General features: G+C 43.1%; 1 protein-coding gene across 1 annotated transcript in view; it reads right to left on the bottom strand.

Moving 5' to 3' along the window:
- The window catches only part of ADGRB3 (adhesion G protein-coupled receptor B3), a 564,982-nt gene that overhangs the window by 119,877 nt on the left and 417,711 nt on the right, over positions 1 to 27,394 (bottom strand). The window contains exons 16-18 of the mRNA XM_066612423.1: positions 23,999 to 24,125; positions 22,302 to 22,405; positions 16,837 to 16,939 (exon numbers count right to left, since the gene is read on the bottom strand). Of these exons, the coding sequence (XP_066468520.1) occupies positions 16,837 to 16,939; positions 22,302 to 22,405; positions 23,999 to 24,125 (334 nt within the window). The remainder of the gene's footprint in view (positions 1 to 16,836; positions 16,940 to 22,301; positions 22,406 to 23,998; positions 24,126 to 27,394) is intronic.

The raw sequence follows: 27,394 nt of genomic DNA, 5'->3' as shown, positions 1-27,394 counted from the left end.
GACTTCTTCATTATGTCAGTGCTACACTGAATTTTTACCCACAAAACAAATTCAGGGTAAAAAGGTGATTGTAAGGAATACTGCAATGTTACCATAAAACCCCAAGTGTATGCTTTTTGCTTTCCTCTTTTGTGGCTGATGGCAGACATGTTGTTCTTCCCCTGCTGCTTCTCCAGCTCTATTTTCTTATCCCTCCATGAGTGATTCCAGCCAACTAGCAATCACACAGTGAGTGAAATGATGTCATCACACTATGTAATCAACATGGTGTAAGGTTGGTATGGAGCTAAATAGGTAGTCACAAAGGACAAACACAATTGCTTTCAGCGAGGGATGTGAGGGAGCATGTACATGTATCTGGGTATGTGTCCTATTCTCTTCGACTGTGATGTAAGAGTTTGGCAATGTAAGGATATGTCCCTGTCTTGCTAAATATACCACGCTGCAGGAGAGGCCAATGAAATTGTTTTCACAGTGCAGCATGGGAACACAGCTGGCTCAAGGTTGAAGGGTATTCTCTGGTGGGTCCCCTCTTTTTACTGTGGCTGTGCAGGTGATGTGGCAGTGGACCAGCATCAGCAGGAACAACTGGTAACTGTTGGTACCAGCAGCATCCCACCATGTTTTCCTCCCAAAGAGACCCCCATGTAGTGTGTGGTAGCTATTGGTTTCGTCCCGTTCACCCTGGGGATCAAGGCAAGCATCAGCGGCATTTTTTTAACAACTGCCCTAAGATGCCAACCGCTGACACCAACCCTGCATGGACAGGTAGGAAACATCATATAGCTGAGGACAAGGGGATTTTTTTTACTTCCTCACTATGGCAGCCTGCTTTTCCGCTCACCTTTGAATGAAGACAGTTAAATTGTCCTTGCAGCACAGTGCAGAAGAAAGGAAGGGTCACCCCTGGTGCCTTGCCAACTTCAGAAATATTTTGCCTTTCTCCTTCCTTGCATTTGGATGTTCAGCTGGATGTGTAACAGGATATACATCCCAGCACAAATTTCACTTAAAACTCTTAATGGGATGTGTGCATGAATGGGCATTCCAGTGCATATCCAGTGTGCATCTGGCACTTTTTTGTTTTGTTACTCTTGTGGTTTCATTGCCACAGCATGGTGTGGCAAACAGTGAATGTCAGGGGCGTTGCCAAGGCAACAGGGAAATGTGCTCTCTCACTCCATGAACACTTATGCACTTTTTAAAGGTCCTTTAGAAGAAGAAAAAATCACCAAAATGGGTAGCACTTTCTGAGGGGCCCCTTTAGCCTCAGCTCTTGTATTCATGCAGCAGAAGAATGGCTTGTGAAGTTTTGAAGATTCTAGCAAATGGCGATGCAGTAATCTTTGTGTCTTGGACATTGTAGTGAGTCATTTTTGCTAAGAGTTTAATGGGCAGTTATTGCACGGTATAAAATGTTGCTCATGTGAATTCTGAGGTCAAAGAATCAGTGGAAATTAGTGGACATAAAGTTTTACTCCTCTTGTTCTAGTGTCTCTGCATCCCACTTGGGATCCTTTGCTTCAGTGACATCTTACTACTATCCTTCTGTCTATTTCACTTCATTAGCAGAATCAAAATGAAGCCTTTTAAGCAGCAATTAAAATGGCAACACTCAAGCTTGAACTCTGATTGACATGACATAAGAGGGAATGCAGTACAAGAGACTTGAGAGCCTTCCGAAACAAAGATACATGAAATCTCAATGCAAAGAGCAACAGACTTAAATTAATCCCATGTTCTTAACACTCAGGATTCAACAGTGCTGCAATTGCGATATGGTTTCTGTCTCATTGGGTTTAGTCATCCCTTAGAGGACTCAGTGAAGATTGCCGAAGAACACATTCTGATTCTGTGCCTTCACCTGACTATACACAAGGCTTAGAAAATGTACTGAGAGCTCAATGCTTTGAGAAATCACAGATTAAATTCAATACTTTGCGAGATTTAATTATTATAATAGAGAAAGAACCACTTTAACTTACAGTATATGCCATTCTTGTCAGAGGCAGATTATATAATGACCTGCTGTTGGTTTGCTATTTGTGTCAAACTCAACTGCATTTCTATCCAGCTGCCAAACCCCTTATGCCGGACACACTTCAGTTTTCATCAGAAGGAAGATCTTAAATTTTTGTTGTTGTTGTTTAAATCCCGGCTTTCAAACTCACTAGTCTGAACTTTTTGACACTACAGAAATTCTATCAAGCTAACAGCTTGAGAGCATTTTATTTTTTTAAAATTAAAGTTTCCCTACAGGGATCTGAATGATCTCCCTTGCTACATTTGTTAAGAAGGTCATGATTACTAGAAAAGTTAATGCTTCTTAACATTTGTAGTTTTCTTTTCACAAATTTTCCTTGGAAAATCACACACTGAGAACAGCACAACAGGACTTCATTATTTGCCCCCAATATCCTTCTTCGTCATAATACTGACAACTGCAACAGTGGGAAAAGCAAAATAAACCCCATATGTTCATACATAATTTGACCTCTACCTAAGGGCGAATCAGGTGTGACCTTATATGTCCAGTCCCTCCCACTATATGATCGCATGCATACTCAGAAGACTCTGCATGTTCCAATCACACTAATCAGAATAATTTGGGATGTAGCTGAATGATCTAGATGTTACAAACAGTACTTCATGTGAGTTTAGGAACATGGCTACCTGTTCCCTTACCTCAGGGCCATACTGCGGCTGCATCAACACTGGAAAGTTGGATAGTATTGGGCCCTTAGTGTAGACCAGAAGTAAATAATGCAACACTATACCTGATCAAACGTTTTAACAAGATTTACCAGTAATTTGTTTATCACTTTTGCATCCAGCCATTTATAAGGAGCTCAGTTGGGGTATCATCCTCACATTGACTCATTGTGGCAGGTTATGCTGAGAGATTATGAGAGGCTAAGGGTCACCAATGAGCTCCACAGTTGACTGGGGATTAGAATTATAGGTCCTCAGATCCAAATCTGATACTTTACTCATTCTGTCACAATGGACTGTGATGGCATACTGGTTGGGATGATACACACTGTGCATATGATCATGTTCCATAAGGATGAGACAGCAAAAGCTAAATTTGCACCTGACCACTGTATTTTCATGCTCTTATGGCCCAATCCTATGCTATAATTATAGCAGTGGAAGTTGCCTTCTGCTCCCATAAATGCAGTGATGCTGCTGCAAATGGTATGACTCTACTGGATGATTTGGAGTTGCTGACTGAACCAGTGTACTCACTGTCACATAGCCCAGGTTGCACCAACCCCAGGAATGCAGGGCATGTCAAGGGAGGAGAGGGGGAGGGCAGGAGGAGTTTCAGGGCAGGAAGGGGGAAGGGCAAGGGGCAGTTTGCAGAAAGAAGGGGGTGGATCCTGGCAGCAGCGACGTGTGCCTGGATCCTCTTCCTCTTTCCTATCCCATCCCAAATATTCATCTCCTTGGTCTTACACCAGCGACATAGCTAGTAAAGGCCCATAGAGACTCATAGGTAGGTGGGTGGTCTATCCAGAGGTAAGTCAAAATATTTTTTTCTTTACCTTTTTTCTTTACCCCCCCCCCCCATAGGATGCAGCACATGTTCCATCAGTGCAGCTGCATGTTATGGAGTGGCAGAAGACAGGAGTGGGCTGTACAAGTTGCAATTTGGGGGAAGTAGACACACAATGAGTTATCTCTTTATACCATAAACGTAAACATTGCACTGAATTTAGCTCATCCAATTTAGCCATTAAACAAAACCTGGCAAATAGAAGATGATTATCCTAGAAGTATTTCCTGCCAGCCTCCCTGAAAGCAGCTGGTACTGGCCACTGCTAAGACCTGAGTAATGCACCAGACTGACCACATATCTTCCTCAATGTGATAACGCCATTATCAAGTATTTAGAAATAATTTTCAGCCACTGCTTCTGTATAAATGCAGGCATAAAAACAGCAGCAAGAGATAACAAGGTCTCTTTGTAACCTCATATGCACAGTGGTGAAATCTGACAGACCCAATTGCTACACTGGCAGAGATGAGACTTCACATGAAGATGTCAAAATCGCTACTGCTTGATCTTCACCCTTTTTTATTTACCAGTAAATATCTCTCAGCCTACCAGAAGCAGAAAAGAACCTGCTTCGGTGTCTAAGACTTGCTGTGTAATAATGTTGCCAGGACCTGAGATTTTAAAACAGGGAGAGCAAAGGTTCGTTAGAGAAAGTAATATGATTTCCACATATCTAATTGGCTTATTACTCCAGTTGTTATCCCATAGGTGGAAGCTCTAATTGACTTGACAATGATAAGATCAGGCTCCTAAAAAGTGTTACTTGGAAAGGAGAGCACAGAACGAATTCCAAGGACTGTAAAAATGCACCTAATGTTATTCCATCAGTGCTACAACTCACCATACATTTGCAAAGACATATAGGCACAAAGGATGCAGATGACCCCCAGTAAACTTGCTGTGATATTTTTGCCTATCTATGTCATTCAGACCTAATCTTCTGAAGTTATGGTATTATTTGTACAGCCCAATCCTTTCCCCAACACACTGTAGCATGCAGCCATGCCAACAGACGTGGGGGGCGGGACAACCAGAAGGCTAACCAGAGTCTATTTTACTTACTTCTGGCTGCCTATATGTCTCCTTGGACCCACACCTCCTATGTAGCTGGCATATATCTGAGAAAAGGGAAAGAGGGAGAAGGATCTTGGCACAAGATGCTGCTACTGGGATCCACCCCCTCCCTCCCCAAACCACCCTTTGCCGTCTCTTCTCCCTATCCTGAAACTCCCCCAAACCTCCCTCTCTCCACCCATGACATGATCCTGCTACTGACTTATCAGGGTCAGCTCCACTACTATAATGATAATTTAATAGATTGCCAATTACGCTTGCTTTTATGATTCTTTGTTTGCCATGAATTATCCCTACCTAAAACCAGCTCAAACAATACATTCTTTATTTACACAAAGTGCCTTGACTGAATAGGTAACTGTGAGTAAAAAACAAATAAAGGAATAATATGTGAACAAAGCATTAACAGCTATAGGCTATCAACAACTACTATGACTACCAGACCAATCCTAACCCCACCACTGATTACAATGCAGCTGGGCCAATGGGGCATGAGCTGCATCGAATAGTGGGGGAGATCAGGAAGCCTGTCAGAAGTAAGTAAAAATATTTTCCACTTACCTCTGCATAGGCCACCTGGTGGCCTATAGTCTCTTTGGACCTACACCAGTTACAGTTATATAGCTGTGCAGGTCCAAGAGAGAAAAGGGATGGGCAGTTTTGAAGAGGGGATAGGATTCGGGCACTGGCTTGTGCTGCTGAGATCCACCCCCTCCCTGAAACTCCCCGTCTTCCCCTCACCCTCCCCACTCACGACACACCCTTGCCGACAACTTCCTATAAGCGGTGGAGCCTCCAAGAGGTGCCGCCATGCACACTGCACCTCTTGCCGTTTGTGACAGTGGCCCAGAAGTATGTGACAATGGACCAGCTTTCATGTCACCATAAAGGGCCTTGCACTACCAGAATGTGAGTTTCAGCAGTGCAAGACCCAGACAGGATTGGGCCCTATGACTCTCTTTTCCCAGCTGCCACACTGGGTTGCAGCCAGCCAACAACCATGATGCTGTCCCACACATTACATTTCTACACGCAAGTGTGGTCTCTGGGCTTATACAGCTAAGGGCAAAATCCAGCCCTTGACTTGGGCCAACAAAAGTCCCTGCACAGGCCCAGGAGGGTCGCAAACGTGCCATCCAGCACACTTGTGCCTCCCCGGGAGGAAGCCGGGCTAGCACTCAGAGAAGAGCTGGCCTGCAGAGGCCAATGCAAGCCTCCACGCCAGCTTTCTCCAAGTGCCTTGTGTCAGTCTGGCTGCACCGAAGCAAGGCTCTGAGGTTGGTGGGGGCAGGGAGGAGGCAGGAGAGAGGCTTTCCTGGGTGGGGGGAGGGAGGGCGGACAGTGGGCGGTCCCGGAGGCAGGCGGGTGGGGAACAGAAGGCCGGGCTGGGATCTGGCAGTTATGCCGAATCCCAACCCCCATTCCCGGGGAGAACGGAGCAGCTCCAAGCTGCTCCACTCTCCTCGGACTTGGGCCACCTTAAGAGGAAATGTTTCCCCTTGCCTCTGGCTGAGCCATTTTTGGCACCTATCCTGCGCTGGATACAGCAGAAGCCTCTTGCCTTGCCTGTTCCAGTGCAGGATAGGATTGCATCCTAAGAAATGTACTCGTCTTGATAACACTGAGTTGCCACTATCTGCAAATGCAGAGAAGCAGGATCATTTCAAAAGGCTGGGTTTGCTCTTTTTCTCATTTCCTATTTTTGTTATTTGAATTGGAATCCAACCAAAAGTAAAAGCAGCAGCAAAAATGGTGTGAAGCCAGGAATAGCTTGCTTGAGTCATCAACAGATTGCATGGAACTACTGTAACAGGTGCTTGCAAAGGGATGTGTTATTGCTCTTCAGGGCTGTGCGGGTGACTTCCAGAGGGGGGGGGGACAATTAAAAATAGGGCTCAGAGAACAACAGCACTAATTCCATTTTCAGAACTGCATATCTGAAATAGTTGAGGGTGTGCCTCTGAATCCTGCAAGAGTAAACTGCAGAAAAGTGCCTGAAATTATAGACTTTTATCTATTGCAATGACAATGTCAAGGGCTTGTTGCGGCTCACTACAGGAGTCTAAACGATATCAGCCAATGTTGGATATTTTGTTCTGTTTCCCTTGTTCAAAATCTTATAGGTGTATACATGGCTCATTTACTTCTCACTATCACTAATTAAACTCCAGAAAGGATTTCCACCTGCTGCCATAAAAAGATATCTGTGATTCTACTCTCTGAGGCAGTTAACCACATTATATCAGGCACTGGTCATAGGTTAAATGCTGAGCTCTGTGACAGCTGTTTATATGAAAGACTCCTGATCTTTGTTTTTTGATCACAACTGGTATACAGCATTGGTCAAGCTCCCCTGGGGGCTGGGGATAAGAGGCGACTAAACAGCCACCGGGTAGATGGGACTCGTCAGCCTGGGAAGGCAGCTCATCTGAGAGAAGGAAAACTCTGATCCCAAATCTCCACTGCCTTGTGGCTACATCCAGTTATGGAAAAGGCTTCAGGAGTCAACCTTGAGGCAAAATCCGGAGCCAGAGTCCCTGAGGCAGTTCATGGCTGAACACAGTCACATTCTGGCAACTCCTGCGACGCCGCTGGAACCAACCATATTGGCCTCTGCCTTTCCATTGGACCATTTCAGCAACCTGGAGAGGGGGGCTTTGCTGCATGTCTATCCTCCATATCTACTTTACCCAGGCATCGTGCACTGGAGAGAACACTCTGTTCCAGAACCACTATTCAGAGAGCGATACCATAGTCTTTCGAGACTGAAGGATGCCAACAACACAAGTCCAAATAGGCATGTGTTTCTGGGAGCGGTTCAACTACAGGGGCGGGAAAACTACTTCCCTGCTGTGCTATCTCTGCATCTTCACATTCAATATGGAGCGTTCATTCCTTTTCAGAGTACTGTGTTGTTGATGGGGAAAGAAGTTGATCACTTCCCGTTCAGCAAGGCTGAGAATCATGATGTTCTGGTAGAGCTCTTGAAAGGGCAAGATTTGCCACTCTGAGCACAACTCACTAAAAGAAGTAGTAAGTGCAGAGAACAGCTAATACCTACCAAGCTAAAGAGGCTCACTAACACAGAAATTAAAAGTAAAGTAACCCTTCATTGTAACCCTTCATTATTGTGTTTAAGTTTGTGTAGGGCATCCATAAGCCCATCCATAAGCCCACCTTCCTGATTTCTGCCAAATCTAACCAAACCTTGGCTTTCTTTTAGCTTTATATATGGGGTGCTGTTGTTATGGGTGCTGTCCCAAAAGGTAGGGTGGCAGGCCCCTTTTCTGTACTTCCCATTAATGCCATCCCAGCTATGGAATGGAGGAAGGAAGGAGAAAATGGGGCATAGAGCTGTGAATAAGGATGATTGCGGTTGGCATTATGTAGGTGAACTATCTGGGTGACATATGGTCCAAAGGAAATATTGACCCTAGAATAATGATTCTGAGGAGCTTCCCTTATCCCCAGCAGTCCCTGCCTCTGCTTTTGTCTGCAGTAAAAAGTCATATGTAGCCTGACTACAAGGCTCCCCCCAAGCACTTTTTAGACAGACAAATGAACTCAAATCTAAAACAGCAATACTGAGTACTTCATATGTACACTTCACCACTCAGAGACACAGACAGATCACGATAAAACATCATGCTGTTGTTGTTAGTAAGGGGACATACTGGATATATTGAACATTAATTGACAACTGATGGTATCAGTTTAAATATGGTGCCAAATACTTGATCACATGTCCTTCCACTGCTAATCCAAGCCTGCCCCTCCACTTTGTTTTCCAAAAACAACTATTTCTAGTTTTCCTTGATAGTCCTCTTACTCCAGCAGCTTCCATAATATTCCGAGGGATGACCCCAGGCACAGGGTCTATGATTTGCCCCTCCCCCAACAGTCTTAACTAGAGCATAACAAATGCAATGCTATAATTAGATAGGGCGGATACAGAATTCTTCATGTGTTGTGACAAGATACCTTGCATTCTGCCTTCAAGGATAATGTGTCATGCAAACTTCCTTTAAGGCAGGAGGACACACCAGCAGACCAAAATACATGCATACAAGGAAGGATGCATCACAATTACCTTCCTCCATCTGCCTTAATGTGTTTTTGTCATTTAGCTATATTCCTTGCAAAGACTGCACCATTTAAACTAAACACTGTTGTGTTTACTTCAGAAGGCTAATGTGTTTTTATTTACAATGCAATCACTAATGAATCTGAGAGACTGTTTCCAAATGTGTAAAAATGACATTTACACACACACACACACACACACACACACACACACACACACTCACACACTCACAGAATTGAACCAATTTATTCTGACCAGTACCAATCATTGACTCAGTGGAGGAAAGCCCATTTGATATGTTATGGCTAGAATATAATCAAACTATTTATAGCATCAAGCAGCAAGGTCCAGAGAGTGACAAAATGCTGCAATTTTTTTTGATAGCATGGAGAGCAAAAGCAAGCAGATAATAATATGGGAAGAATTATGTGATATATAGGCCACAATTTAAAGAGTCATCTAGACAGCTCCGCTTCTGAGCTCACCCTTTCTGGATACTATGGATCTCGGGGAACTGAAGATGCAGTTTCCAATTCAGTGCAAGAAGCAGGGAGAGGAAACCCTAGTGCAGGTATATGAACTTTCATGTCAGATTGGCTATGTCCAGTGAGCTAGGGTATTGTGGTACTAAGCAGTATCCATGGGGATTACTCCATGACTGCACTACTCATGAACAGGCATTTTCCTTCATGACCTTCACACATGTTTTTTTTTTTTTTTAAATCTCTCTTCAACCATCCTTATTTAAACATAAATGTTTAGTACACACATTTCCACAATGGTTTCATGAATTAACTAAACTTTCAACAACATTGTCCTTTTTGGGTTAGACAGTAATCTTTTGGGCTATATAATGCCACCTGTCAAATTTAGGCTTCAGGCTTCCTGCAAAATAATCAACCTACTTCCCTTAAGACCATCAGAAAACATCCATCTGCAGACAGCATATCTTCCGATCTAAATCACTCTCTAACCCATAACCTATTTTTCCCTGCACTGCCCATAGTTTAAAACAGCTAAAAAGTCATGAGTTCTATGCTTCTGAAGCCTCAAGCTGAAATGCTGGTTCTCACACTGAGAGAGAAAAAAATTGTCTCTCTGCAAGCGGTGTGCATTTGAAACTTTAAAAGGTACTTCAGCTTTGAAGAATTCCAGGTGATCCTGTAGGGTCCTGTCTACACACTGTTAAGACTCTTCTTCATGTGATAGAGATACATCTCACCCTCTTTTCCAATGAAGAAAGACAAGAGGTAATTTAACCAGCCAAAAGTACAACCTTTTCAAGTCCTTGAAACTTCATTTCTTCTTAATGCAGACAACAAAATTGTATAAAGCTAACAGGTACACAGTCATAATACCTAATACACAAGAACTAATATTTAATATTACCCTCAACTATTCCACTTACAAGGGCATCATCATATTTCCCAGCAGACCTTCTGAGATAACTAGATCCTCTACAGCCACTTCTCCCTGCTAGCTGGGGAGAAAAGCTAATCTACATGTATCTCATACATATTAATTACTGGATTCACATCTAAAAATATGCTTAAAAACAACAAGGTTGGATATTTTATTAAATTTAGTTATGAAAGGTGGCTAGGCAAATATTAGTTGGTTGCTTCAAGGTGTGTGCTCAGTACTCACAATAATGAGAAATGTCCTTGGGTTTTAGAGTTTTTTTCTTTCTAGAATTGCTGATATGCTATCATGAAAAGATGAAAGAAGATGTAGAAATAGGGGAGGCCTTATTAACTTTCACAAGGCAGGTTCATGCCATGTTTAAATGTTCACATTAGCTACCCTCAAGATCCACATTAGCTACCCTCAAGAAGAGGTACTCATGGGATGAAGCTAAAGAATGATATAAGGAATCATGGATAAGGTCCATTACAGTTCCTGTGATTGTCATTGGAAGTAGTACAGTATCCATTATGAGAGTTTTCTTAAGACCTACATCCCTGATTGTTTGAAACAAATGCTATATTTCTCCATGAGAAATACATCAAGTACATATTCTCTACGTGAGTACTGAACACAGGAACAAAAAGAATTTTGTACGAATTTGCTTTAAAGGGTTGCTTTGAAACAAGGAGCAGGTCAAAGGGTTATCATTGAGACTGTGGAGTTGAGCTCACTATTGCTGTACAACAGTGGAGGCAGTGGCGTAGCTAAGGGGGTGCAGGGGGTAGCAGTTGCACTGGGCATCAAGCTTTAGAGGGGCAACAAGCTGAGCTTGACACTAGTGACCAAAATTGTGAAAATCTTGGTATGTATGAATAATACCATCATGTTATATATCATTGGAAAGATAATTTAATGCAGACTGCAATGAAACAAATGGCATTGGAATATCTGTTTTCTATCAAAAGTTATGGCCAATTAACCAGAAAATGAAAACACAACTGACTTGTGGAACAAAAAGTGGATTTGCTTAACTCCAAACCGACCTATGAGACTGTTTGTTCTGAGTGCCAATGAGATGTTATTATGATTCAGCATGGAACCAATACATTTTTATTTATTTACTTAATTAAATTTGATTTTGTCATGCAGGGGGAAGCCTACAAAATCTTCTTTGACAGACAGTTGCAGATAGATGCCTTAGCTATACCACTAACTGGGGGGAGGCAGCAGAGCAAGTGGGTGGTGAGCTGCTGTGGGGAGGAGGTGGGTTCCTCCCAATTTTCACTTTTTAAAAAGCCTGGGTGTGATGTCACATCCGGTTGTGACATCACTTCCAGGGCAACATATTGAGCTTGGCACCGGGTTGCATGATCATTAGCTACACCTTTGAGTGGAAGCCAACTTCTCTAACCACCATTTATGGCAGTTGGCTGATCATTTGAGTGATGTGTAATAATCTAAGAGCTGTGAAGACTGTGCCTATTCCAGAAGACCAAGAGATGCATCACTGCCACCACACCTTCAACAACAAGGTAAAAGACGGATCATCCTGTTAAATGTAGTGGTTAGACAGCCCAATCCTGAGCTTCCTATTGTGCTGGGACTGCCACAGCGCCGAAACTGCTGCCACGGCATCCTGCATGCAACAGTGTAGCCACCGTTGGCTCCTCGGGGACTTTTGTCCCCTTCCCCTGGGTAAGTAGCCCTGCAATGGGGCTACTCAATTCTGCAGCAACCCTTGGACTGTCATAGAATCAAGACCCTCAGTGTTGGGCCCATGGCCCAACATGGAGGTTCTGAATGCGGAGGAACAGAGCTCCTCCGGTCCTGCCTCTCTCCTGCCCTGTTCCTTCCCCCAGCATGCCTCCCCCCACCCTATAATGCTTCTTCCCCGCCTTTCCCCACACCCCCACCTACCTCTCTGCTGTCCAGCGGTTCGGGCAGCAGTGGAGTGGCAGAGCAGCAGCAGTCCACCGGCGCTAGCCCAGCGCCAGCCAGCACTGAGCTAGCACTAGCGCTGTACTGGTGCTGAGGGCCACAAACGGGACTTATGGCACATTGGTGACAGCGCCGGCGAAGGACTGGTGGCAAGAGCTCAGGATTGGGCTCATAGTCAGCCCAAATACTTGGGAGGAATTTGCTACAGAACGGATTCCTTTGTCTTCAAAGGCTTGGGATTTTCCAAATGTTATAACAAAGGAATCTCCTTCTCTATACAACTTCTATCTAGTGTATTTTTTTTTAAATGTGTTCTAGGAAAACCAAAAGGGGTGTGGTACAAATAAAGAAAGATACTGATAACTGTTAGACCACAATGGAATATCATCAAATGGGAAGGTGATTATTTATTTGTCATATTGGTGTCCCCTGCACTCCAACGAGCATATATGGGGTTTATTTATCTATACAACAAGCATGCCAGGTAATTTAGGCTGACAGCAACTTGCTCAAGGCTAATGAGGACTGTCAGGGCTGGGTGGGGATTTGTATATGGTTTTCTCACATCAACATTGCAGAACCTGCAACGGATTGGTTCTGTGTCACACAGGACATTAGTTTTTAAGAAGCCTAACCCTATCCCCCCCAACTGCAGCCACACCATAAAGGCACACACTGTATCTAGAGGGTAGGGGAGGATTGGGAGGTTTTGGAAGGCTAAGACAATTTACCTCTTTACAAGCCTCCTGCTCTGCAATGGGTCTCCTCAGACCTGTACCAGCTCTTTAGCTTGTACAGGTCTGAGGAGAGAAAAGGGGCAGGGACTCTGTAAAAAAGGAGGATAGGGTCCTGCATGCCTGATCCACCTTTCCTGCAGACTCCCCACCCTGTCCCTCTCCCCTCCCCACCCTGTTTTGTTCCTCCCCATTCCTGCCATGGCCTTACCTGCTCTGGTGAGTCCTAGCAGGTCTGGCAAAAGCCAGGGAACACAACACCTCTTGTGGCAACGCTTCCAAAATGGCTGCCAATGGAGCGCTGTGAGCTCAGTCAGTAGCCATTTTATGACAGTGGAATTCTATGGAACCCCATAGCCTGGAACCAGCCTTCCACAGCTATGGAACAGTCAAATGTCCCCTTACCACGAGGAGACCTCCAGCAGCCAAAAATCCCCTGAGGGATGCTGCATTGCTACACAGATTTAGGTAGGACTGGGCTGTTAGTGACTTCATAGCAGGCAAACTGTGAACCAGGAAAATCCTGATTTGCAGCTCAGGCTCTTAGCTACTGTGCTGCACTCTCTCTAGATAAAAAATTGGTTCATGTAATTCACACCACCCATGCCTTTGACTAAGTATCCATTTAATTTACAAGTAACTTTAAAATCAGGTTAGTTCTAGATCCTAATATTCTTAGGTGAATAAACACAAAAAAAGCACATATCAGAAGTATGATCCAGTTTCAGATCTATGTTGTCAATTGATAACTCAACACAAACACTTTAAAGTTGCTTCTACAGTTTCCAAGGCTCTACGCTTTGTGAGTGCCATGATTAATGACATCAATTATTTCATCATTTTTTTAAATGTTTCATTTCATATTTAACATTTTATTTTCATTAGAAAGGAATCACAGTAACAAACCTCCTCAAAATTTAACCACAAAATGTGGCTGCATTGTGGCCATTTGTGGTAATTCAGCATAAAATACATGGGACTGCAGAAAGCACAAAGCTGAATCTGGTATTAGAATATATTAACTAGATAGTAAACAAAATTGTTAAAAACAAATGTTGCTATGAATTAATGGAGACACATTTTGGCATAGAACATTTTACTCTGTCCTTCTTCCTATGAAGTACTTTCACAGCAATTTGTAAGGGAAACATATGGATTAAGATAAGTTGTAAACAGAAAAAGACGTGTGAAGTCAATTTCATACCAAAAAAAACTAATAATTGCACATTTGTTTTGGCTTGATTGCTGTTTTTTTTGGGGTGGATGGATGGAGTGGAGAGGGAACACATCATATTCAAACAATACTATTCATACACACACACGCACAAAAGCATAGGAAGCTGGCTGGCTTCTGCTGAGTTAGAGACTATTGGGGCCCAATCGTATCCAACTTTCCACTGCTGATTCAGCTGTGCCAATGGGGTATGTGCTGCATCCTGCAGTGTGGCATCAGTCACAGAGGCCTCCTTAAGGTAAGGGAATATTTGTTCTCTTCCATTTGGGTTGTATTGGTGCAGGAAAGTTGGATAGAATTGGGCCCTTACTCTATCTCCATTGGTACTATCCTCAGTGACTCTCTAACGCCGCAATTTCAATATGTATCATGGTCATGGTCCCCTTCTTTTGCAGCAGCCTCTTCTACCATCCTGGACCACGCAAGATCTTGCATGATTCTTTTGAGAACTTGCATGATTCCCATGAGATCTTGCACGATCCAAAATGGTGGTGCCTGGGAGAGCTGGCAAGAAGAGGCTGCTGGAGACATCCCACAGCACCCCTGTTAGTTCCACAGCACACAATTTGGGAACCGCTGCTCTAAGGTTTTAAGCACCCCTATAAGGAGATGGTAGGGACCTTTTGAATGCAAAGCATGTGCTCTAACACTGACCTATGGTCCTTCCATTTAAGGAAGGCCCTCCCACCTCAAAATACCTTGATAGAAATAGAATATTCACTGCAGGAAAGAACTTTCATACAGCATCATCAGAACAGCTGCGATGAACAAGTCACCTTTATACATGGTTGTCTTATACTGGAAGGATAAGGATTAGGTGGGAAACACCCATATAACCCATATATAACACCCATGCATGTGTTTGGAAAAAAAAAATGCATATATTTCCCAGAACTATGGGGGTTGCTCTCAATAGAGAAATAGCTCTCATGCAGCTCTGTGTGTCTGTATGTGAGAGAGACGCAGGGTGTGTGTGTGTGTGTGTGTGTGTGTGTGTGTGTGTGTGTGTGTGAAGTACACCATAGAATGCTTTCTTTCTAGATATTTACATCTGAGTGCTGATTCATGCATTATATTTTACTGCTCAAATGAATCATCTACTTGAGTGAGCAGTAAAACATAGGAGGACAAAACTCAGACAATACCACAACATCAGTTTTCATGGAAAGGAGTTTAGTATTCTGCTACCCCCTCTTCACAGAAGTTACTGCTGTGGTACTCCTTAAATTCCTTCTCCCATACCAGACTGCTCATGGGAGCAGACTGCTTATGTGCATCACTAAATGCAGGTATAAACTAGACCCAAGACCTGAAATGCGTTAGAACTAAAAATTAAAACATTTATGGCAGCAGGGCCATGATCTTTATGATGATGACTTTGCACTGATAGCAGTGCTCTGCAGTACCATGAGGCTAGGACTGGGTAATAAGCCAGTTGGTAATGACTAATTTGAGTCGTATTAATTTCAATGGGACATAGTTATGACTGATTTTCTTTGTATACAAGTATTTCATTTTATTTGAAATCAAAAGTGAAAAGACATTATTACAGGCAACGGTAAAAAAAAATGAAGCAAAGAGAGATATCTGATTTTCCAGAATGGTACCCTAATCTGAGTCACTGTGCCATAAAGGTTTAAACACTGCTCTAATCTTTTTAGCCTCACTGGGATTTACCACACATATTTTGACTGCATAAGATCCGAGCCACTTGGTTGCACTAGCAATACTGTAGCAGCAAAATGCTATATGTACCTTTCTTCTGATCATGTGTTTGCTGAGGCAGCAATTCTTAGGGTTCAGACCACAAATCTGATTCTTAATATCTCCTCTCTTGCTCTGTTTTGCTGGACTGATCAGATTGCCTTCACTGGAAATATTATCATCAACAGAAAACTACAGATCTTAGAATAGTAAGATCTAGATTGCAGTATTCACACATTAAACCCATGTACAGTACAAGCTCTGATTTTTCCTAAGCCCTTCAAGCCATTATACTTTCACAGAAATCAACTTGGGACAAACATGTAGCCATGACTCATAAATTAGTGATAATCCTTCAGACAGGAATGAATCTTAACTTCATCCATAAACCAATACTATGACAATCCCAAACAATACATGAAAGTCATTCCCATTGATTTAAATAGAACTGTAGTGCACTGTGTTTAGGACCAGAATGTTAGTCCCACAGATTAATCTCATGGATGACAGTTTAACAAGATAGAATCACCCTTAGCAGTCAAGACCTATTTTTGAAAATGTTTAACACATACCACGTAGACTGAAAATAACATGTATTGTAAGTACAAAACACAAGCTGTTAAAAACAACACACCAATTATAATTCACTATCATGTCCAAATAATCTATAGCATTCACTTAGCATATAGGGGCCCAAATGATCAAGATCAAGAATAATAATCTAGTTTCTGTATATTTTATACTCATCTATTGAATGTCAGTATGGCAATAAAAAGACAAAAACCTTGTAGCACAATCCCATTACAACCACCATAATGAGCCAGAATCTGTGCTTTTGATGTAATCATGCCTTTGAACTATTTCAGCTTTGAAATTTACACAAGTTTGCTACAGAAAAACACTAATTATCCAGAGGGAATAAAACCAAGAGTTTGGAGGAAGAAAAAATTATTAGGAAACATGTTGAATCATTTCTTTGGCTTTGCATATTCCACCAGAAAGCAACTGTCTATTCTGCAATTTTTTTTTTGCCAAAAAAAATGTATTCAGCTATATAAAAACAGATTGCAATTAAAATATAAAGACAGTTCAGTCATACCTTATTATGTGTCTGTGTTTGTCCAACCAGTATAAGGATATTTGATGAGATAATAGATAGGCAGAAATTAATCAGAATTATTGACCTCTCAGATCTGATGTACCTGTCCAAATAAACACACATATCAATAGATTTTCTAAATGCACAGCATATCAGTATAGTATATTCTTATTAAAAGTAAGCAACCATTAACATCAATAGTTCTTTAAGTTTAATGGCACCTTAAGACATATAAGGCCTTCTGTCAGGGGGTGGAATTGTACTTTTAAAATCAAGGCTCATACATTCTTTTTATTCATATGCCACATTCTTATACAATAATTATTAATAACAGCACTGGACAAGGAAAACCAGAATTGCAACAAGTACTTCTTAATGCTCCCACAAAGTCAAAGCCAGTAGCCACATGGCCATTAGTACCTGTAAGCTGTGGCCCTTGATGGAGTAACAAATTGATAGTAGGAGCTTGAACCATTCAGTTCAAGTGTAATGTAGCTCCTCATGACTGACTCTAGTCCTCTCCGAACTGATTTTGCAGAAGCCATATTGAAATGACTAGATTTGCGCTGACTTAACTCCAACTTGTTTCAATATGGCATATGCAAGACAAGTGCTTAGAGGACTATACTCACTGCATAGCATGCAGTAGAAATATGTATGTGAGCATACATAGGAGTGCCTCCATGGATTGGACAAGTTGGGCAACAGCTGAGGGACCAAGTCCATCAAAGGGCTCATCTGACTAGCCAAACCCCTGATCTCTCAGTACCAAGGGCAGTATAGTACCTAATGTGCCATTTGGAGGTGGGTGGGGCACCATGGGGGCTCAGGTTTTACTCAATGTCCTCAGCAACCTAGGAATATGGATGAAATGACAACTGATGTATTAAAATTTATATGGAAACTGAAGCTTCACATTTAAACACAGAATATTAGGCTCAGTTTAATGTACTTATTAATCAATATGCTACACTATGTTTAAAATTGTATGTATAGAAGCAAGAAAACAGACAATTCATCTGATTATTAAATACCTGAACCCTGCACAGTTTGATTATATGTAGACAAAAGATAGATTTTGTTTTGATGTTTTAGGCTCATCAACATTTTCATCAAGTTGTCCACCAGCACCCCAAGATTTCTCTCCTGATCCCTCACAGGCAGCTAAGACTCATCAGTGTTTATGCAAACTTTATGCTTCACTTTACACTTGCTTATATTGAAGCACACTTGCCATTTTGCTGCCCATTCCCCCAGTTTAGAGAGAGCCTTCTGGAGCTCCTCACAATCCATTCTGGACTTCACCACCCAGAAGATTAAGTGAATGCAGGAAGGACAGGTCTGTCACTGACTACTAGTATGATGAAGATCTGGAACCTCCCTATTCAGAGGCTGTCTGCTGAAAGCAGGCGAGAGCATCTGCCTTTCTCCCTGCTTGTGGGCACCTCAACAGGGCACCTGAGTGGCCACTGTGGGAAGAAGCAGGAGGCAGAGCTGAAGAGCCCCACTCTGGTCTCAACCAAAAAGCCACCTCTCTCCATCTCGAAGTGCAGGGTGCCAGATCTGACCCAGCCTCATCCCCTGATCCATTTGCAAAGGTGAGAGAAGAAGCGAGGGGTGTGCTCCCCAAAGTGTCTCAGGAGTGGCCCTATGGTAAGGCCATACCTGGAGTATTGTGTCCAGTTCTGGTCACCGCATCTCAAAAAAGACATAGTGGAAATGGAAAAGGTGCAAAAGAGAGCAACTAAGATGATTGCTGGGCTGGGGCACCTTCCTTATGAGGAAAAGCTACAGCGTTTGGGCCTCTTCAGCCTAGAAAAGAGACGCCTGAGGGGGGACATGATTGAGACATACAAAATTATGCAGGGGATGGACAGAGTGGATAGGGAGATGCTCTTTACACTCTCACATAACACCAGAACCAGGGGACATCCACTAAAATTGAGTGTTGGGAGAGTTAGAACAGACAAGTTTCTGGAGGAAAAATCCATTACGGGTACAAGCCATGATGTGTATGCGCAACCTCCTGATTTTGGAAATGGCCTATGTCAGAAGGCCAGATGCAAGGGAGGGCACCAGGATGAGGTCTCTTGTTATCTGGTGTGCTCCCTGGGGCATTTGGTGGGCCGCTGTGAGATACAGGAAGCTGGACTAGATGGGCCTATGGCCTGATCCAGTGGGGCTGTTCTTATGTTCTTATGTTCCTATGCTCAAATGATGAAGTTGTCTCAGCTCAGCTGGGCAACAGGCAATGGTTCACGAGCAAGTAGCTTCTCCAAATTGGTATCTTCAAGTTACTTGCTCCAACATAGTTCTGCAAATTCACAGTCTTATGAACCTATTTAGTTCACTTCTGTGGACTAATTAACATTTACATCCTTAGCTAAATGTATAACAGAAAATGGGACAACACTTTCCTGGGGTTTTGTGCTTTGGGCAAGAAATGAACAGACACTCCCTGTTTATCTTTGGTGATCATTCTCTTAGGGGAAAAAAAAAGCTCATGGAAGAGCACCTACGTGTTTCAATATTTCTTGTGCAATTAAATCTACTGTATATGAAATTGTGGGTGTGCTTGCATGTCAGCCCAATCCTAAAATGGCATAATTCAGTTACAAGCTATAATGCTCATTTGCACGGGCTTGAGAGCCAGTAGCACAGGCACAATGATGTGCACTGGCCTGCTGGTGCTAGCTCTGATCCCTGTGCCTATTGGCACAGGTAAATTTTGCATCAGGTGGAGTTGGGGCAGTGGGAGGTTGGACTGGGGGGCAGATTGGGCCCAGGAAGGGTGGGCTCAGTGGGGGTAGCACATGCCATATCCTAACCCCCACTCCTAGGCCTTGGAGTCCTACCTGGGTTTCTCAGATTTGCGCCAGCTAAATAGCTGGCACAGATCCAAGTAGCCTCATAGGATAGGCTGGGGCTTAGCACAAGATAAGGGGAAAAATATCCCCTTATTTATGATCTCCAGCCTGCTCCAACTCTGTGGGATATGGCACAGGCCATGCATCCTGGCTGTACCAGAGCAGGGTTAGAATGGCATTATTCGTGTTTTTCTGTTTTCTATCTATATGGCATGAACTGAACTCCATTTGGCTATACAAGCTACACAAGCAATCGCTTCTCGGCCTTTTGGCTAAGATCAAGCGAAACATTCTCTATTAAGTTTATCTATTTAATATTAGTAATGAATCTGTTCTAAATTTTCATGTAAAATACTGTGGAATTTGAAATAATCTTAGTTTGTGTTGACAAACTTCTTTTGCCAATGTTGTATGTGGTCAAACAGTGCAAAGGGTCATTGGGGCTTGAATAAATCAGGATGGTGTTGTGTTATCTATTTTTATTGTGCTAGGGAACTCAGTATCATGTGACAAGTCAACACCACCTAAATCCAAACTGTATACCCACAAGTCTACAAGATAAATCACTGCCAAACAAGCAAACTTGTTGCACACTTAGCAAATTCATTTTTAGCTGCATTTTAAAAAAATAGATTACAAGAGTAATTTCACAGGAACAGGAAACCAAATCGATTTGTTACAAAAGACCCTAACTGATAATTGCATCTATGCCTGCCAGTGTAAAATGTAGCCTTGGGACCTCCCTACTACAAATTAACAGCTCTGTAACACAGGTGAGCTCAAGGATTTAAACTGATTTATAGCAATCCAAGTACTTCTACTTAAATGGGTAACAGGGATTAATGAATAAGATGGTAAGTTCTCCAGTGGTTTTCCTTGCATTAAACCCAGCTGGGATGCCCAGCTGACAAATATTATCTGGCTCCAGTAGAGGGGCACAGTGCTACATTTAGAAGGTGCCTCAACACACTGTGTAAGTGGCCCCTCCTACTCGCCTTTGGAGTCATTCTGGTCGGCTAGAGCAAAGCAGAGGAGACACCTCTGCATTGCTCTCACCACCTGGAATTGCTTCAATGGTGAGGGAAAGGGGCATCTTCTACTGCGCATTGAGGTGCCTACAAAGCACTGTGCCTAACCCCTGGGAATGCTACCCTCTGATTTCTGACAGTCCTTCTGAATTTTGGTCAAAGTACTGTATGGTAAAAGGTTATTGATAAATTTATTCATAAAGCAAATAAACTTTTCAAAAAAATGAGAGAGAGAGAGAGAGAGAGAGAGAGAGAGAGAGAGAGATTCCACCATTTAATGTTGCATTTCTCTTTAGGTTTCACATAAGATGCACCAGGTATGCCTGAGAGCATGTGCCTAATAACTGCAGAGCCCTTACTGCTATTTGGTAAAACTTTATTATAGCACTTGACTACACATGAAATAGTTGGTTGGAGTGACAAAATAATTTTTCTTCTCTGGGGCACTGACCCAGGAATAGAAGGCTATTCCTTCATTAAAACAAAACAACAATTCACAATATTTTTTTTAATCAATGTTTTGCTCAGTTTCTTTCACTGATAAATATTTATGCATTACTACTACTTTTATAGAGTCAGAAGCCTTCAACACTTTTTCCCCATTTTGGAAACTATCACAGTTAAGTAAGCTGGGTATAATATTTATAGTTTTTAGACAGTACCAAGCTAAATATATAGCATTATACTGGGTACAACCACCTATTCATGTGGAATCCTTGGATTCTATCATATGGTACAAAAATAATCCCATCTGGTCAAGTTTGCTTCTGTGAATTCAAGGTGATCTTTAACGTCTAAAGACAGTGGTAGGCTCAGCATCACCATGCAGTATCCTTGGGTAGCTCCTGTCATCCCAGCATTCCATATGGCAGCTGTTTTTGTAAAAATCATAGTTCATGCAAGACATTCTTTATTGGAAAATTATCTTGTGGAGATAAAAGTGAATGTGTGAGGTGGCCCCAGATCAGGAAAGTTACTAAGAACTCTTTTGAGTCATTAGCAAAACCTCTGTGCTACTGAATCCAACAGGAAATCCATAAACAGAATCTTGGAGTAGCATTCACCAAACTGCTTATTTTAAAGGCAAATCCTCAAATAAAGATGTGACTACAACAATGGCAGACAGTCATTCCACAGGTTATTCCTTTGACCTCCTCATGTGCACAGTTCCTAAGAATGTGAGCCTTCTCAGCTGGGAGAGTTGTTCCATACCCTCCTCTCCACTGCAGGAAGAGGAAAAGTATTTAAGGTGGTGCAGTTCTGAATACATATCATAGCTCCAGCCATTATAACCACTGGTTAAATAATAGTGCTTATCATTAATGAGAGAGAGAGAGAGAGAGAGAGAGAGAGAGAAACTGGGTTTTTGATAACAAGTAGGCCAGATTTATTTTCACATTTAAATGTCTGCTTTACAGTAATCAGATTTAGTTTCACATTTAAATGTCTGATTTACAGCTCTTTCACAGAGATATTCTGTTTTTGATTAAAAATAGAGATGCTTCATTAATGGTTCCTTAATTATGAAAAATTGTACATTTCTACAAAATCATACAGATCAAGTACATACCTCCATAGTGCTGCATAGACAACTGCTAGGGTAATCAAAGCCAAGCATGACAGGCCACTGCCTACTATGAGGGTTACTGAGGGTGTACCAGATGATTCCATGATCTGTGGATCATAATAAACACCTATCAGATGAAAGCACATTCCAGTAACTACAGCACCAAGCCAAAAAAGAGAGAGATGCAAAGCTGACTTGGTGAACAGCCACTTCATCTCAATTACATTACCAGCAAGCAACTACTTCTCCTAACTCTACCTTTCATTTGAACTACTCTGAGGCCTTGGAACTTATGGAATACCAATATAGTATCCCCACTGGCCTTGCAGTCTTATTCTTTGTAAATCAACTAAAGAAAGAAAAAAAATAAAGAGAATAATAAAATCAGAAGCTTAACAGGAGATCATAACATTTATTAAAGATAGAAAGGTTTCTAGATTTCTAGATTTTAAGAATGCAGTTTAAAAGTGTGGTTTCCTTGACAGAGAGTAGTGTTTAGAAAGTAATGTAGTAAGCAAATAAGTTGGATTATTTTCACAAATTAAATGCCACCAGTTTCTTATCCAAAACCCAGGATCAAACTTTCTGAGTTTACAGTAACTTTGCCTTAAAGACAGCATTCATTTTCCTCATGTCTCTGAGCAGATTAAAAAAAAAAACCACCAATTTTTTTTAAAAAGAACAAAATATATAAACTATTTGAAAAATCTGGACTACTAAAACAGCAGCACTTTTAATGTTTAATATTTACAGGAGCTAAAGAATAAATGACCTTGAGGCAGAAAAGCCTTATTTTGTGCTATGAAGTACCAAAAAACACCTCCCCCCACATGTGAGCATTCCCACCAGGTTTATGGTTCTAAAATGTATATGACATTGGTTAATAATGCTAACAAAACAATTAGACATAGAAGTTTGCAGCTACGTGCTGCTTGATCTAGTCATGTGTAGCTGAAAAGCCTTAAGGCTCCACTATAAATTATATTTTATCAATATGATTTGTCATCCAGACAAGACAAAATGTATATCTTACCCCAGATTCTGAGTTTAATTCAGTCAAGCACCTCTAATTTCCCACTACAATCATTCCTGATCTATACATTTACAATCTACTGATTTTGCTTAAAGGTTCACAGGTGTTTACTTAAAAAGCATACCTCTATTTAACAGTCAGCAGTACTTCTGAATTCATATTTATTTTATATACCCCATTTAACTCATACTAGATTGCCTCTTATAAGATATCAACAGACAGCATAGCTTCCCTGCACTGAAAATACCCAATGCAGAGCTGCAATCTGTTTAACTAGAGTGGCTAGGTTTCTGATTTTACTTGCAACAATGAAAAACCTTGCATATTCTCCCCCCCCCCCCAAGACTGCTAAATAGATAATTATTCAACAGAGAAGTCTATAACACATAGCAGTTGCTAAGTTTTCTCCATGAAAATGGGAAGTGATAGACACCTGAAACTGACCACCATTTAGTTACATATCACACAATCTGTAATCCATTTCCATAAACTAAGAGATGCTAACAGATAATGGATCAGGCAGTCTTTTTCCCCACCTCCAACGTTTATACACTCTCTCCATGCAAACGTCTGAAATATGCCTGGGGTTTATAGCTGACACACACACAAAAATTCTTGCAGCCTTTGCATTAAACTCAGATCTTTTTCCTCCCCTTTAGTTACTTACTATTTCTCTAGGTTGCTGAGCCAAAATGGCGAAGGTAGAGAGACGATCACATAAGCATTTCGTATGGGATGCATCGGTAAGCACAGTTTTACATCCCTGGGTGGACCAGGTTCCCAAAGAGTCGTTCCTGCAAGAATGGGGGGAGGGGGGAAGGAGAGAGAGAGAAAGAGAAGAGGGGAGGGAGGCAGAGGGAGAGGGAGGAGAGGGAGAGAAAGAAAATCGGGACAATTACAGCTGACGGTCAATTTCGTATAGAGAAAATGCAGTTTAATTGAGAGCAGAGCCTTGCGAGACTCCCCTACAAAAGAGATCTACTTGTTGTTGAATAGGACTTAATTTAGATGCATCTCCAGCTGTACAGTAATGCGGGGTGGGGGGAGAGGGAGAGAGAGAGAGGAGGTGAGGGACAGGGAAAGAAGGCGAGCAGGGAGGTCTGCTGCGCGCAGGGAGCTGTCCAGAGCGCCTGGTGCTGAAAGCACGACCAGCTCTCCGAATGCTAGCGATGCTAGCTAGGGCTCTAATGCTAGCGATGGAACCAGAAGCCTTGAGCACTGCCCTGCGCTTCCCAACTGCTCAGACCCCTGCACAAACTGGACGCAGACAAAAGACCCTTGTCCCTCCTTCTCATGCCACCTCTGCCTGGGTCTGGCTCCACGTTTTGGTGTGAGGTTGTTCCCTCTCTCTCTCTCTCTCTCTCTCTCTCTCTCTCTCTCTCTCTTGCATGTGTGTGATTTAAATGCAGATGGCTGGAAAATATCTGTCTGATTTGTACTGGTTAGATTAGCAGATTCTGGTTTGTTGGGGTGTGTGTGTGTGTTTTTAATTCCCTGCTGGCAAGGATTTCGTGGTTGTTGTTGGGGATATTTCGTTCCTCTTGTTGATTTTAATGTTTCAGCCTTGCGGATTTCACCCTGGAAACGAGCAACGGCGAATGAGTCCTCCTCCAACTCTCCCCCCCCCCACTTTTGATTTCAGTCCGAGCTTCCACAGAGGGGTGGATTTCAGCTGGGCACCACATCGCCAGAGAGACACCCCTTCGCCCTCCAGACATCACTGGGTCCAGCGCGCCCTTTCCTCCCACCCTCTCCTTTCTTTTTGGAAAGAGGCAGGGGATGGGGAGGGGAGAAGGTGACAAGCGCGCAGAAGGGATCGCTTGCTGGGGCTTTCTCACCCCCCACCCTTTTGTGATTTGATTAGCTATTTAAAAGTACCAAAGCTGCTTCTTCCTCAGTCCTCCCCAGCAGAACAATAAAATGGTATCAACCCACTTTTTTTTTCTTGCGAGGAGAAGAGGAGCAAGGCGGAAAGAGGGAAGGGGGAGGGGAGAAAAAGGGTTTGGGGTTCCTTTCTAACCGGAACCGCTGGGCTCCACCGCACTCCATTTCGTCTTCACCCTATGAGGGCCGAGTCTCTCCTTTCTTCCCCCGCACATGCCTTTGCACGGACACTCCCCCCTCCAGCAACCCCCGCCGCCTCTCCGAAGCCAGGCTTCGGATGCAGGCACGCACGGGCTGCCTCATGGTGGCAAGCACTCTTCTGCCCACCACAGTCTGGGCCGGCACCCCGTGGCACTCAAAAGACTTTAAAAAAGAAGGAGGGGATAAAGGGAAAGGAAACCCAGTTTCACCTTCACATCTCATGCCTTGTAAGCTCCTGCGGAGTCACCACTACTGCTCTGGATGGCCCACGTTTCAGCAGGGGCGCTGGTGCCAGGGCCACTGGTGTTTCAGAGGGCATGCCAGCCCACCCTTGGGGCACCAGCTCATGTTCATTACACTGCCAGCCTGACCCTCAGCATTAGAAGTGTCTTCAATGCCTAACCATAAACAATGCAAAAAAAAAAAAAAAATGTGGGTAAGGAAACCCCCCCCCCCACACACACATCTCAGGTGCCTGCTCTGTATAGCCCAGAGTCCTCTCTCTCTCTCTCTCTCTCTCTCTCTCTCTCTCTCTCTCTCTCTCTCTCTCTCACACACACACACACACACACACACACACACACACCCCAAATCTGATTCAAGGAAAAAACCCACCCTGAAAAGTACTGGTTCCTGATTTACCTCACACATTATTTTTATTAGTTCTGCTGCATCTTGTCTTATTGTGACATTCACTTCAAGCCAAATGAAATACATTTATCAGCAGTGATTAAATATTAAAGAAGACGAGCGCTTAAGGGAAACTGACGTGTCTTAACAAATAAAGGCAGTGCTATCCATCCTCGGAGACGTTTAATGCACTCAGGGGTGGACTGGCCATGTAAACTACTGGGGAGCTGCCTGATGGGTGGGTTGTTGAAGGCTGCCATTTCCAGGACATGATTAGTACTGCTGGAACAGCTTCCAGAATTGCCATCACAGATAAACACAAACCCCAGATCTCTCCTTGATTACACGACAGGCAGGCAAATCCGGGGTCTACAGTACACTGCAGGCTAAACAGGGGAGGGGGCGAACATTGTAAACAGGCTATTCTGGCATCCTACCTGAGAACATTCTGCAACCTGTGACACAAGCCAGCCTAGCTCATTAACAGCCCAGACCTATCCCCCACCACTGCCAGTGAAGCAGTTGCACTGACAGAGCATGCTCTGCATCCAGAGATGTGGGTGTGTATGGAGGGGGGGGGGAGGAAACAGAAGGTCAATCAGAAGCATGTAAATCACTGGGTAGGCCTTCTGGATCCCTATAGGTTTCTTTAGGTCCACATTGGCTATGTACCTGGCAGAACTCTGAGGAGAGAAAGGGGGCAGGGCAGTCTGGGAAAGAGGGAACAGGATCCTGGAGCATGTTGCTGCTGCCAGAATCCACTCCCTCTCTCCCCCAAACTGCCCAAGGCCTTCCCCTTCCCTGAAACTCCCCATCTTCCCCACCCATGATATGCCCCTTCTGCCAACCTACTGGGGTCCGTGTAGCCTGGGCTCTGTGGCGGTGGGTGTGGAGCTGTCAACTGGTTCCATTGACTGCTCTGAATTGCCTGGCAGTGGCATGCCATTTGTGGCAATGCAACTCCACTGACAGCTTCTACTGCTGTAATTGTAGCATAGGATTGGGCCATAAAAGCATGAAAATCCAGTGTTCTGATACAAATTTAGCTTCTGCTGCCTCATCCCTGTGGAAAGTGGCAATACGCATAGTGTGCATCATCACAACCAGTAGGGCCATTACAGATGAGTAAAGTGCCAGATTCTAATTCTAAGTGAGTTGAGAAGCGACCCTTAGCCTGCCACAATCTCTCACTATAACCTACTTCACAGGACCAATTTGAGGATGAAATGAGATGTTTCCTGGGTACCTCAGTTCAGCTCCTTATAAATGGCTGGATGCAAATGTGATAGGAGATTGGGCTGTTAATGCAGTAAACTGCAGTCCAGCGACTCTTAAAGCATGTGCGTGT

This window comes from Tiliqua scincoides, chromosome 1, assembly GCF_035046505.1.
Source record: "Tiliqua scincoides isolate rTilSci1 chromosome 1, rTilSci1.hap2, whole genome shotgun sequence".
NCBI lineage: Eukaryota > Metazoa > Chordata > Lepidosauria > Squamata > Scincidae > Tiliqua > Tiliqua scincoides.
This window is presented reverse-complemented; position numbering and strand designations above follow the sequence as displayed.